Source organism: Physella acuta, unplaced genomic scaffold, assembly GCF_028476545.2.
Source record: "Physella acuta isolate Inbredline_101_S28 unplaced genomic scaffold, ASM2847654v3 ptg000186l, whole genome shotgun sequence".
Lineage (NCBI taxonomy): Eukaryota > Metazoa > Mollusca > Gastropoda > Physidae > Physella > Physella acuta.
This window is the reverse complement of record NW_026731705.1, coordinates 1,994,236-2,008,997: the sequence shown is the minus strand read 5'-3', so window position 1 is coordinate 2,008,997 and position 14,762 is coordinate 1,994,236. Positions and strand designations below refer to the sequence as shown.

The following is a 14,762-nucleotide window of genomic DNA, read 5'->3' as shown; positions in this document are numbered from 1 at the left end:
CATACTGGGCCTAGGTTATAGGGGTGGGCCTAGGTTATAGAGGTGGGCCTAGGTTATAGAGGTGGGCCATACTGGGCCTAGGTTATAGAGGTGGGCCTAGGTTATAGAGGTGGGCCTAGGTTATAGAGGTGGGCCATACTGGGTCTAGGTTATAGAGGTGGGCCATACTGGGCCTAGGTTAGAGAGGTGGGCCATAAGGGGCCTAGGTTATAGAGGTGGGCCATACTGGGCCTAGGTTATAGAGGTGGGCCTAGGTTATAGAGGTGGGCCTAGGTTATAGAGGTGGGCCATACTGGGCCTAGGTTATAGAGGTGGGCCATACTGGGCCTAGGTTATAGAGGTGGGCCATACTGGGCCTAGGTTAGAGAGGTGGGCCATAAGGGGCCTAGGTTATAGGGGGGGCCATAAGGGGCCTAGGTTATAGAGGTGGGCCATACTGGGCCTAGGTTAGAGAGGTGGGCCATAAGGGGCCTAGGTTATAGGGGGGGCCATAAGGGGCCTAGGTTATAGAGGTGGGCCTAGGTTATAGAGGTGGGCCATACTGGGCCTAGGTTATAGGGGTGGGCCTAGGTTATAGAGGTGGGCCATACTGGGCCTAGGTTATAGAGGTGGGCCATAAGGGGCCTAGGTTATAGAGGTGGGCCATACTGGGCCTAGGTTATAGAGGTGGGCCATAAGGGGGCCTAGGTTATAGGGGGGGCCATAAGGGGCCTAGGTTATAGAGGTGGGCCTAGGTTATAGAGGTGGGCCATACTGGGCCTAGGTTATAGAGGTGGGCCATAAGGGGCCTAGGTTATAGGGGGGGCCATAAGGGGCCTAGGTTATAGAGGTGGGCCATACTGGGCCTAGGTTATAGAGGTGGGCCATACTGGGCCTAGGTTAGAGAGGTGGGCCATAAGGGGCCTAGGTTATAGAGGTGGGCCTAGGTTATAGAGGTGGGCCTAGGTTATAGAGGTGGGCCTAGGTTATAGAGGTGGGCCATAAGGGGCCTAGGTTATATAGTTTAAATGTTATTGGTTGAAATTCCTATATTTGCCTTACATGACCCCCATAGTCTGCCTGTTGGCCTACAACTAACGAACGTGGCACTTGGCAGATGTGTTTAAATGGATGTATGCCAATGATCACAATTTCATGGAAGTCTGTCTAGTCCAGTGGTTCCCAACCTTTTTCGAGTGGCGACCCCCTTTTTTAAAAAGTAAGTGACCCGCGACCCCATAGAATTAAAAAGCCGAAATTAGTATGGAAATTAATAAGCACTAAAATAAAATTTTCTAGTAGACTTTCAATATGAACTACTCTTGATAACTGTTTTAATAGCATGAGTAAAATTGCATACTATTCATATAAACCTTCGTGGTTAACTTTTTATTAATTTTTATGTTAACGCCAACCTATGTCATTATAATTATCTTAATTTTGTTTTTAATCGAAGAATAGTGTTGAAAATATATTCTCGAAAAGTCAATCAATTTTACGTTTAGGTATGAATGGTGAATACTACACCGAAATTGTGTCTGCAGTTTTTCATCTTACTCTGAATCATTCTGCAAATCAAAGAATTCATCTTGTAATTCATCGGGGATGCTGGCAACATCAAAGGAAGAAGAGAATGGATAATGCATAAATGCAGATTCTTCTTTTTTCAGCTCAGAGAAATAGCGATGCAGTTCGTTTTCAAGAGATTCAAGATGCCCAGAAATCGCTTCTTTCAAAATTTTAATTATCTCACAATCAGATTCATCTACCACACCGCAGAGTTTCTCAAATTTACAATATTTCCAAGATTTATTTTCTTTACCGATTTTGCAGTTTTGATAAAATTGCCCCGAGATTATCATGGAAAGTTATAATATTCGTTCATTTTCCCTGAAGCTTCAGGTTAAGCTTATCTTGATGTTACAACACATCTGCTAGGTATGATACTCTCTCCAACCACTCTATGTCGTTTTAAGTATACCAAAAAGTCTTGTTTACTTTGCACTTCAATAACAATTTGATTTCAGATTTCAATTCAAAAACACAATTAACAACATTTTTGCAGCGTACTGTAGTGTAGAAGAGCAGAACCTCGTGATCTACATTAATGTTTTTGCTCAGTTCTTTGAAGGTTCCAGATTTTATATAATTTACGACTTATACTAGCAATGGACTCTTGATGTCGATTGGTTAGGGAAGTGGTTAGGGAGCTAAATCTTTTCTGTTTTCTGAAAGCCCGATTTTGAGCTAAACATAGATGGCGCGCCATCCGTACAAACCCCCACAGCCGTTCTAACCCATTTTAATCATCCAGTTTTAAAAAAAGGTATTTATTTTCTCCATGCTATCTTCACAAAAGAGCAACTCTTCTTTGCTATCATCCGCATGAATATAGACACAGACCAGCAACTGCGAACACGAACTCACGTCTGTTGATTTATCAACTTGAAAAGCAAACAATTGTTAAAGCTTAACTTCAATAAAAATGTGTTATTTAACATTTACGTACATGCAGCGTTTGGTGAGATTTTCTCCTATTGTTTTTTTTTTTTTTTGCTTGGCATTTTCTATCGCGACTTCATGTGATGCTTGCACTAATCCTAGTGAAAACTTCCTGTTCGATCAAGTCTCTGGCGTTTGCAACTAGCTTCATAACGACGAAAGAACTCCATATATTTTTTTTTGGTGTGTTCCGAATGACTCGTCTCAAATGAGTTTTAGTTTTGAAGATTTCATAGATTCGGGACTGAGAACAACTTTGTACAGTGCGCTTTGTTTCTTCTCTATTACATTTCCAGTGATGTTAATGAAGCCGAAGTTCAAAAATTCTTCTAAATATTTATGTTTTGTTTCAAATTACTAAGGTTTAGTATACCAGTTGGCGACCCCCCAGAAAGACCTTTGCGACCCCCAGGGGGGTCGCGACCCCCAGGTTGGGAACCCGTGGTCTAGTCTAATGCCTATAAATACATATTGTCCAAATCTAACTTTCTGTGTACAGGTTAAATTTAAACATTTTTTTTATTGTGATAACTGATACAGAAATAGTGTTGCAAAAAATTATCCAAAGAGAAGATTAATAAATAGATGGGGTACTGACGAGGTTAATGAACAGATAAGGTTAATGAACAGATAAGGTTAATGAACAGATAAGGCTATTGAACAGGCAGGTACAAAGAAGTTAAATGAAGATGGTGAGTAGTAAAAAGCACTAACCTCTTCACCTGTGGGGTGGTACACTGTCCTTGCCCCTGGTTTGTTTAAAAATTTATTGACTAGTCTAATATTAGCAAATGTTCCACGAGCCATAACTTCATCATGGCCTCGTCTAGCACCATAAGAGTTAAACTCTCTAGGGACTAGCCTGGAAAAGGGTGGTTGACATTAGACAAGTTACCTTCTAGCTATCACATGCTAACTTCTAGTTACGTTAAGTTACCCTCTACCTAGAAAAACGTACCCTCTAGCTAAACAAGATACCCTCTAGCTAAACAAGATACCCTCTAGCTAGAAAAAGTTACCCTCTTCCTAGAAAAACTTACCCTCTAGCTAAATAAGATACCCTCCACAACTCTAGCTAAAAAAGATACCCTCTAGCTAGAACAAGTTACCCTCTAGCTAAACAAGTTACCCTCTAGCTATAACAAATTACCCTCTAGCTAAACAAGATACCCTCTAGCTAAACAAGATACCCTCTAGCTAGAAAAACCCTCTAGCTAGAACAAGTTACCCTCTAGCTAGAACAAGTTACCCTCTAGCTAAACAGGGTACCCTCTAGCTAGAACAAGTTACCCTCTAGCTAAACAAGTTACCCTCTAGCTAGAACAAGTTACCCTCTAGCTAAACAGGGTACCCTCTAGCTAGAACAAGTAACCCTCTAGCTAGAACGTTACCCTCTAGCTAGAACAAGTTACCCTCTAGCTAGAACAAGTTACCCTCTAGCTAAACAAGATACCCTCTAGCTAGAACAAGTTACCCTCTAGCTAAACAAGATACCCTCTAGCTAGAACAAGTTACCCTCTAGCTAAAACAAATTACCCTCTAGCTAAACAAGATACCCTCTAGCTAAACAAGATACCCTCTAGCTAGAACAAGTTACCCTCTAGCTAGAACGTTACCCTCTAGCTAGAACAAGTTACCCTCTAGCTAGAACAAGTTACCCTCTAGCTAGAACAAGTTACCCTCTAGCTAGAACAAGTTACCCTCTAGCTAAACAAGATACCCTCTAGCTAGAACAAGGTTCCCTCTACTTAAATAGGGTACCCTCTAGCTAGAACAAGTTACCCTCTAGCTAGAACATTACCCTCTAGCTAGAACAAGTTACCCTCTAGCTAGAACAAGTTACCCTCTAGCTAGAACAAGTTACACTCTAGCTAAACAAGTTACCCTCTAGCTATAACAAATTACCCTCTAGCTAAACAAGATACCCTCTAGCTAAACAAGTTACCCTCTAGCTAAACAAGTTACCCTCTAGCTATAACAAATTACCCTCTAGCTAAACAAGATACCCTCTAGCTAGAACAAGTTACCCTCTAGCTAGAACAAGTTACCCTCTAGCTAAACAAGTTACCCTCTAGCTAGAACAAGTTACCCTCTAGCTAAACAAGTTACCCTCTAGCTATAACAAATTACCCTCCAGCTAAACAAGATACCCTCTAGCTAGAACAAGTTACCCTCTAGCTAAACAGGGTACCCTCTAGCTAGAATAAGTTACTGTTACCCTCTAGCTAAACAAGTTACCCTCTAGCTAAACAAGTTACCCTCTAGCTAGAACAAGTTACCCTCTAGCTAGACAAGTTACCCTCTAGCTAGAACAAGTTACCCTCTAGCTAGAACAAGTTACCCTCTAGCTAGACAAGTTACCCTCTAGCTAGAACAAGTTACCCTCTAGCTAAACAAGATACCCTCTAGCTAGAACAAGTTACTGTTACCCTCTAGCTAAACAAGTTACCCTCTAGCTAAACAAGTTACCCTCTAGCTAAACAAGTTACCCTCTAGCTAGAACAAGTTACCCTCTAGCTAGAACAAGTTACCCTCTAGCTAGACAAGTTACCCTCTAGCTAGAACAAGTTACCCTCTAGCTAAACAAGATACCCTCTAGCTAGAACAAGTTACCCTCTGGCAGCCAGATATCTAGCAGCTGGGCTGTTTCTTGCAATGCTACCAGCTGGAGAGATGTGGTCAGTGGTAACAAAGTCTCCAAAGTTCAACAGAACAGCAGCGTTAATTATTGGCTTCACATCGGGGACAGTTTTTTCCTGTGGACAGAAAGAAATCCTGTCACTGTTTGCAGCATTCAATACAATCAAGGCTGAGAAGACAATAGTGGAGTAAAGCCTTTTTTACCCACCACTTTTACAAACCTTGGACACAAAATATTACAGACAATTTTTATATTTCTGACAATTTCTGACTAGCTTAAACTATTTGGCTCCTAGGCCACATGTCTTACTCCTCCAAACCTAACAAAAGGAGCAGTACTCTTATAACCTAAACATAAGCTAATGTCTTTCATTTAAAAATAGCAATTAAAAATATTCATCATTATCAAACATACAAAATACATCTTTAAAAACATAAGTACAAAAACACAATTCTTTCAATATAAAGAAAGTTTTTGTTGCATTGAGCTGAACAAAAAGAAACTAATTTATAACTGCAACAACAACAAACCAGCTTCATCATAATGGACGTAGTAAAGCAAAGCACTACAATTATTTTTATTAGTGATTCCAATCTTTATAAGTATCCAAACTTACCATAGCTTGAAAGAATGGAGGGGACTTGATGTAAGTAGATTTGTGACTTGTAAACTTACCATAGCTTGAAAGAATGGAGGGGACTTGATGTAAGTAGATTTGTGACTTGTAAACTTACCATAGCTTGAAAGAATGGAGGGGACTTGATGTAAGTAGATTTGTGACTTGTAAACTTACCATAGCTTGAAAGAATGGAGGGGACTTGATGTAAGTAGATTTGTCATCCCAGGGGTACAAGCTGCTGGCTGGAGCCTCTAAGCTTGTCCATCTCTTGCTGCCCTCCTGTGGATTACCACCATGATATATATCTTACATCATGTTATATATCTTACATCATGTTATATATCTTACATCATGTTATATATCTTACATCATGTTATATATCTTACATCATGTTATATATCTTACATCATGTTATATATCTTACATCATGTTATATATCTTACATCATGATATATATCTTACATCATGATATATATCTTACATCATGTTATATATCTTACATCATGTTATATATCTTACATCATGTTATATATCTTACATCATGTTATATATCTTACATCATGTTATATATCTTACATCATGTTATTTATCTTACATCATGTTATATATCTTACATCATGTTATATATCTTACATCATGTTATATATCTTACATCATGTTATATATCTTACATCATGTTATTTATCTTACATCATGTTATATATCTTACATCATGTTATATATCTTACATCATGTTATATATCTTACATCATGTTATATATCTTACATCATGATATATATCTTACATCATGATATATATCTTACATCATGTTATATATCTTACATCACGATATATATCTTACATCATTTTATATATCTTACATCATGTTATATATCTTACATCATGTTATATATCTTACATCATGATATATATCTTACATCATGATATATATCTTACATCATGTTATATATCTTACATCATGTTATATATCTTACATCATGATATATATCTTACATCATGATATATATCTTACATCATGTTATATATCTTACATCATGTTATATATCTTACATCATGATATATATCTTACATCATGATATATATCTTACATCATGATATATATCTTACATCATGTTATATATCTTACATCATGTTATATATCTTACATCATGTTATATATCTTACATCATGATATATATCTTACATCATTTTATATATCTTACATTATGATATATCTTACATCATGTTATATATCTTACATCATGATTTATATTTTACATCATGTTATTTATCTTACATCATGTTATATATCTTACATCATGTTATTTATTTTACATCATGTTATATATCTTACATCATGTTATATATCTTACATCATGTTATATATCTTACATCATGTTATATATCTTACATCATGTTATATATCTTACATCATGTTATATATCTTACATCATGTTATATATCTTACATCATGATTTATATTTTACATCATGTTATTTATCTTACATCATGTTATTTATCTTACATCATGTTATTTATTTTACATCATGTTATTTATCTTACATCATGTTATTTATTTTACATCGTGTTATATATTTTACATCATGTTATATATCTTACATCATGTTATATATCTTACATCATGTTATATATCTTACATCATGTTATATATTGTACAACAGTTCATTCATCCTATCTTAATTTAAGCTGGATTACACTCATCTGGGCATACAACAGTCAAGTTGCACTAATCCAGTCATACAACAGTCAAGTTGCACTAATCCAGTCACACAACAGTCAAGTTGCACTAATCCAGTCATACAGCAGTCAAGTTGCACTAATCCAGTCATACAACAGTCAAGTTGCACTAATCCAGTCATACAGCAGTCAAGTTGCACTAATCCAGTGATACAACAGTCAAGTTGCACTAATCCATCGATACAACAGTCAAGTTGCACTAATCCAGTGATACAACAGTCAAGTTGCACTAATCCAGTCATACAGCAGTCAAGTTGCACTAATCCAGTGATACAACAGTCAAGTTGCACTAATCCAGTGATACAACAGTCAAGTTGCACTAATCCAGTGATACAACAGTCAAGTTGCACTAATCAGGGCATAAATTGCAGTGAATAAATATAACACACAAAAAGTTTTGGATGATGAGATATCATGAAAAGGTTTCTTAAGCTACCCATTTTCATATCATTAGCAAAATAAAAAATTTCTTATGTTTAGCGTATTTAAAATATAGCAGGTACAACATACTAAAACTTACAGTAACTTTACAATAGACATCTTGAAACATGGCAGGTACAACAAAACTTACAGTAATTTTAGAATAGACATCTTGAAACATGGCAGGTACAACAAAACTTACAGTAATTTTAGAATAGACATCTTGAAACATGGCAGGTACAACAAAACTTACAGTAATTTTAGAATAGACATCTTGAAACATGGCAGGTACAACAAAACTTACAGTAATTTTAGAATAGACATCTTGAAACATGGCAGGTACAACAAAACTTACAGTAATTTTAGAATAGACATATTGAAACATGGCAGGTACAACAAAACTTACAGTAATTTTAGAATAGACATATTGAAACATGGCAGGTACAACAAAACTTACAGTAATTTTAGAATAGACATCTTGAAACATGGCAGGTACAACAAAACTTACAGTAATTTTAGAATAGACATCTTGAAACATGGCAGGTACAACAAAACTTACAGTAATTTTAGAATAGACATCTTGAAACATGGCAGGTACAACAAACTGTCTCTCCACAGCCTGGATCTCATCTCTAGTTGGCCAAATGTCTCGCAGGTACACAGGGCTGCCATCTTTGCCAACACCTGCAACAGCCAACCACACAACAGCTTTAAGGATACAAGATACACATTTTCGATTTCTTAATTCGGTACTTATACATTTTATCTATCTAACCTGAACATTTCAGACTTCTACAGCCTACGGTTATCCTTTTATGTGATGTGAAGCATGGTACCCCCCCCCCCCCCCCCCCCCGGCAAATTTTCATACTACTACGCGGACATGTACTAGATGGGATAGCTGATAAGCATTCACTTAGGCCTTGTAGGTGTGAGCGGCTGGAGTGTTGGCATTATTATTTATATGTAACTTAAAAGGCGAATGTATCGTTTCTTTTCATGTTGTAAACTGTTCGTACTTTTTAGTTGTGTAGTCCCGTATTATGGCGCCGCTGTGTAACTGTTTATGTCCCTGTTTACGACTAGTTTGTGTATATTTTGTTTAGATTGTTGACACTGTTTATATTAAGTGTCTTTTTGTATAATTCTGTCGTACCTTTCGTGGCGTGTTGTTTGTTATCTGTGAATTAGGGACTATTTGTTTACGTGTAGTGTGTGAAGTGTGTGGAAGTCAGTTTCCAGAGTGGTGGTTGATTGCTTTTGGATGTGGTGCGGATGAAGGGAGGAAGTCTGTGTGTCAGAGCCTGGACCATCCTTGATATCAAGAGTCAGAGCAGCACCATCAAATAGTCAAACTTCGTAAAAATATTTCTTATAAGCCTGGTAAGCTAGCTACTTTATTTATTTTCCTATTGTTTTATGTTCGTTGGCCATGAGCTAACATTTTTTGTGCCTGTATGTCTCCTTATCACCATTGTGGTTTTTGCCAGACCACGTGGAAGCAGACAGATTCTGTCTAGGTTGTAATATCTATTTTTTATTATGATGTTTAGTATCTGATTTTTTACTTAGTTGTATCCCCTGGGCTTGTGTTAAGCCAGGGATAAGGTTCATTGTTGCCTGACTCACAGTTACAGTTCATTCCTGACAGTCGGGTTTGGTTATGTTACTTGTAATCTGGTTTACACATTTTGTATACCATTATAGTGGACTTTCACTTCCTGTGGTGATCTTTGTTGATCGCCAGGAGAGTGTTTGGTTTATGCTAAGCACTATGGATGTGCAGATAACATTACGAGATTTTATTTTATGTGAGCCTTGTATATAACCTTTTTCTATTTTAATTGATTTGTCTATTTTTCCTCTTTCTAGGACGTGTTTTGTTCCGTTGGGTTTTGTTTTGTATATGTAGTTTATCCAGATCTATTCCTTTTCATTTAAATTGTTGGTTCCAATTTTCTTGTAAAATAAATCTCATAAATTGTTGAAGTTTTTGTTTTATTTTTTAGTAGTTTCTTAGACTAAGGTTAAGAAAAAGATTTAACCAGCGTGGGTTTCACCACGGTTGCACTGACCACATTAGTTAGATAAGCCTAGAAGGGTAGATGGTGTAGTCATCCCCCCTATCAAGGCTTACATACTGAAACAGTGCTTGACCCTATCTACATAGAAAATTCTGTCTAAAACTTAAATACATAAATCAATGCGTATTTTATTAGTCAAATGGTTCTTCCACACATAACGTTTTTTTCTGTTTTCTATAATTATGTTAATTTGTGCAGTCCAATGCATATGTATTTGCATTAATTATGTTAATTTGTGCAGTCCAACGCATATGTATTTGCATTAATTATGTTAATTTGTGCACTAGCAGCATGTAACCCAGCCATTAGTACAATTTTTTATTTTATGTCTTTTAGCAAATAGAAAATATATATAAGTTATAACCCTAACCACAAGCATAGTTTCCCTATCACTAGCACTCAAGGGGAGAATAATGAGAAGTGCCACACAGATTTTACCCCTTAACAAAAACTGGCTTTTTCTCTATATCTGTTGAGAATGATCCTAAACTTTTCCAGTCACTAAACTTTGCTATTGTTCAAGGTTTGATATTGTTTTAAGTCATCATATTGGCCAGAAATGGGACAGGAAAAAGGAGAAGTGGAAGATTTATGTAATTTAGTTTAAAAAAATGACAAAGTACTTGACTGTAAAGATGAAACTATTCCATAAAATTTTAAAATGACAACTTAAAGTGATACTAAACACCTATATTGTCCCATCAAGTCCCTTGTGAGTTGTGTGACCAAGCCCCTAACCCCCCCAATGTAAGTTGTGCATGGAAGTAAATACCCACCTAATGGCTCATCATCAAAGTGTTGTGAGTTGTGTGACCAAGCCCCCCCCCCCCCCCAATGTAAGTTGTGCATGGAAGTAAATACCCACCTAATGGCTCATCATCAAAGTGTTGTGAGTTGTGTGACCAAGCCCCCCCCAATGTAAGTTGTGCATGGAAGTAAATACCCACCTAATGGCTCATCATCAAAGTGTTGTGAGTTGTGTGACCAAGCCCCCCAATGTAAGTTGTGCATGGAAGTAAATACCCACCTAATGGCTCATCATCAAAGTGTTGTGAGTTGTGTGACCAAGCCCCCCAATGTAAGTTGTGCATGGAAGTAAATACCCACCTAATGGCTCATCATCAAAGTGTTGTGAGTTGTGTCACCAAGCCCCCCAATGTAAGTTGTGCATGGAAGTAAATACCCACCTAATGGCTCATCATCAAAGTGTTGTGAGTTGTGTGACCAAGCCCCCCCCCAATGTAAGTTGTGCATGGAAGTAAATACCCACCTAATGGCTCATCATCAAAGTGTTGTGAGTTGTGTGACCAAGCCCCCCCCCCCCCCCCCCCAATGTAAGTTGTGCATGGAAGTAAATACCCACCTAATGGCTCATCATCAAAGTGTTGTGAGTTGTGTGACCAAGCCCCCCCCCCCCCCCCCCCCAATGTAAGTTGTGCATGGAAGTAAATACCCACCTAATGGCTCATCATCAAAGTGTTGTGAGTTGTGTGACCAAGCCCCCCCCAATGTAAGTTGTGCATGGAAGTAAATACCCACCTAATGGCTCATCATCAAAGTGTTGTGAGTTGTGTCACCAAGCCCCCCAATGTAAGTTGTGCATGGAAGTAAATACCCACCTAATGGCTCATCATCAAAGTGTTGTGAGTTGTGTGACCAAGCCCCCCCCCCCCCCAAAGTAAGTTGTGCATGGAAGTAAATACCCACCTAATGGCTCATCATCAAAGTGTTGTGAGTTGTGTGACCAAGCCCCCCGCCCCCAATGTAAGTTGTGCATGGAAGTAAATACCCACCTAATGGCTCATCATCAAAGTTGATGTCCACTGTGCCAGCTAAAGCATAAGCAATGACCAAAGGAGGTGAAGCTAGGTAGTTAGCCCTGGTCAGTGGGTGGATGCGTCCCTCAAAATTTCTGTTTCCAGATAGCACACCACACACCACTAGGTCACCCTGTACACAATTCAAAAGGAACACTGTATCTCATCCACTGTCTCATCAACTATATCTCATCGACTGTCTGTCTCATCAACTGTATCTCATCCACTGTCTGTCTCATCAACTGTATCTCATCCACTGTCTCATCAACTGTATCTCATCCACTGTCTGTCTCATCAACTGTATCTCATCCACTGTCTCATCAACTGTATCTCATCCACTGTCTCATCAACTGTATCTCATCGACTGTCTCATCAACTGTATCTCATCAACTGTATCTCATACACTGTCTCATCAACTGTATCTCATCCACTGTCTCATCAACTGTATCTCATCCACTGTCTCATCAACTGTATCTCATCGACTGTCTCATCAACTGTATCTCATCCACTGTCTCATCAACTGTATCTCATCCACTGTCTCATCAACTGTATCTCATACACTGTCTCATCAACTGTATCTCATCCACTGTCTGTCTCATCAACTGTATCTCACCAACTGTCTCATCAACTGTATCTCATACACTGTCTCATCAACTGTATCTCATCCACTGTCTCATCAACTGTATCTCATACACTGTCTCATCAACTGTATCTCATACACTGTCTCATCAACTGTATCTCATCAACTGTATCTCATCCACTGTCTCATCAACTGTATCTCATCAACTGTCTGTCTCATCAACTGTATCTCATCCACTGTCTGTCTCATCAACTGTATCTCATCCACTGTCTCATCAACTGTATCTCATACACTGTCTGTCTCATCAACTGTATCTCATCAACTGTATCTCATCCACTGTCTGTCTCATCAACTGTATCTCATCGACTGTATCTCATACACTGTCTCATCAACTGTATCTCATCCACTGTCTCATCAACTGTATCTCATACACTGTCTCATCAACTGTATCTCATACACTGTCTGTCTCATCAACTGTATCTCATACACTGTCTCATCAACTGTATCTCATACACTGTCTCATCAACTGTATCTCATACACTGTCTCATCAACTGTATCTCATACACTGTCTCATCAACTGTATCTCATACACTGTCTCATCAACTGTATCTCATACACTGTCTCATCAACTGTATCTCATACACTGTCTCATCAACTGTATCTCATACACTGTCTCATCAACTGTATCTCATACACTGTCTCATCAACTGTATCTCATACACTGTCTCATCAACTGTATCTCATACACTGTCTCATCAACTGTATCTCATACACTGTCTCATCAACTGTATCTCATACACTGTCTCATCAACTGTATCTCATACACTGTCTCATCAACTGTATCTCATACACTGTCTCATCAACTGTATCTCATACACTGTCTCATCAACTGTATCTCATACACTGTCTCATCAACTGTATCTCATACACTGTCTCATCAACTGTATCTCATACACTGTCTCATCAACTGTATCTCATACACTGTCTCATCAACTGTATCTCATCCACTGTCTCATCAACTGTATCTCATCCACTGTCTCATCAACTGTATCTCATACACTGTCTGTCTCATCAACTGTATCTCATACACTGTCTGTCTCATCAACTGTATCTCATCCACTGTCTCATCAACTGTATCTCATACACTGTCTCATCAACTGTATCTCATACACTGTCTGTCTCATCAACTGTATCTCATCGACTGTCTCATCAACTGTATCTCATCCACTGTCTGTCTCATCAACTGTATCTCATCGACTGTCTCATCAACTGTATCTCATCGACTGTCTCATCAACTGTATCTCATCCACTGTCTCATCAACTGTATCTCATACACTGTCTCATCAACTGTATCTCATACACTGTCTCATCAACTGTATCTCATCCACTGTCTGTCTCATCAACTGTATCTCATCCACTGTCTCATCAACTGTATCTCATCCACTGTCTCATCAACTGTATCTCATCCACTGTCTCATCAACTGTATCTCATACACTGTCTCATCAACTGTATCTCATACACTGTCTCATCAACTGTATCTCATCAACTGTCTGTCTCATCAACTGTATCTCATCGACTGTCTGTCTCATCAACTGTATCTCATCCACTGTCTGTCTCATCAACTGTATCTCATCGACTGTCTCATCAACTGTATCTCATCCACTGTCTGTCTCATCAACTGTATCTCATCCACTGTCTGTCTCATCAACTGTATCTCATCCACTGTCTCATCAACTGTATCTCATCGACTGTCTCATCAACTATATCTCATCGACTGTCTCATCAACTGTATCTCATCGACTGTCTCATCAACTGTATCTCATCGACTGTCTGTCTCATCAACTGTATCTCACCGACTGTCTCATCAACTGTATCTCATCCATTGTCTCATCAACTGTATCTCATCAAATGTCTGTCTCACTCAATGTTAGTGTCTATGTCTGTCTCACTCAATGTTAGTGTCCATGTTTGTCTCACTCAATGTTAGTGTCTATGTCTGTCCCACTGAATGTGTCCAGTCTAAAAATTGTGACCATCAATGAAAGAAAAATGTCTGTCCCACTGAACGTGTCCAGTCATGTGACCATCAATGAAAGAAAAAGAGAACCAACCTTCTCAATGGCCTCACCAACTTGGTCTGGGAGGGGCCCACTATTTCCAATACACGTCATACAGCCATAGCCAACAATATTAAACCTAAAGAGAAATTAAGCTAAAGCCATAGCCAACAATATTAAACCTAAAGAGAAATTAAGCTACAGCCATAGCCAACAATATTAAACCTAAAGAGAAATTAAGCTACAGCCATAGCCAACAATATTAAACCTAAAGAGAAATTAAGCTACAGCCATAGCCAACAATATTAAACCTAAAGAGAAAT

At 38.3% G+C, this 14,762-nt stretch overlaps 1 protein-coding gene across 2 annotated transcripts in view; it reads right to left on the bottom strand.

The window, feature by feature from the left end:
• The window catches only part of LOC131936712 (cytoplasmic aconitate hydratase), a 46,795-nt gene that overhangs the window by 2,301 nt on the left and 29,732 nt on the right, over positions 1 to 14,762 (bottom strand). For both annotated transcript variants that reach the window (XM_059293757.1, XM_059293758.1), the window contains 6 exons: positions 14,494 to 14,578; positions 11,777 to 11,933; positions 8,459 to 8,583; positions 5,916 to 6,020; positions 5,095 to 5,237; positions 3,196 to 3,343 (listed from right to left, as the gene is read on the bottom strand). In XM_059293757.1, the coding sequence (XP_059149740.1) occupies positions 3,196 to 3,343; positions 5,095 to 5,237; positions 5,916 to 6,020; positions 8,459 to 8,583; positions 11,777 to 11,933; positions 14,494 to 14,578 (763 nt within the window). The remainder of the gene's footprint in view (positions 1 to 3,195; positions 3,344 to 5,094; positions 5,238 to 5,915; positions 6,021 to 8,458; positions 8,584 to 11,776; positions 11,934 to 14,493; positions 14,579 to 14,762) is intronic.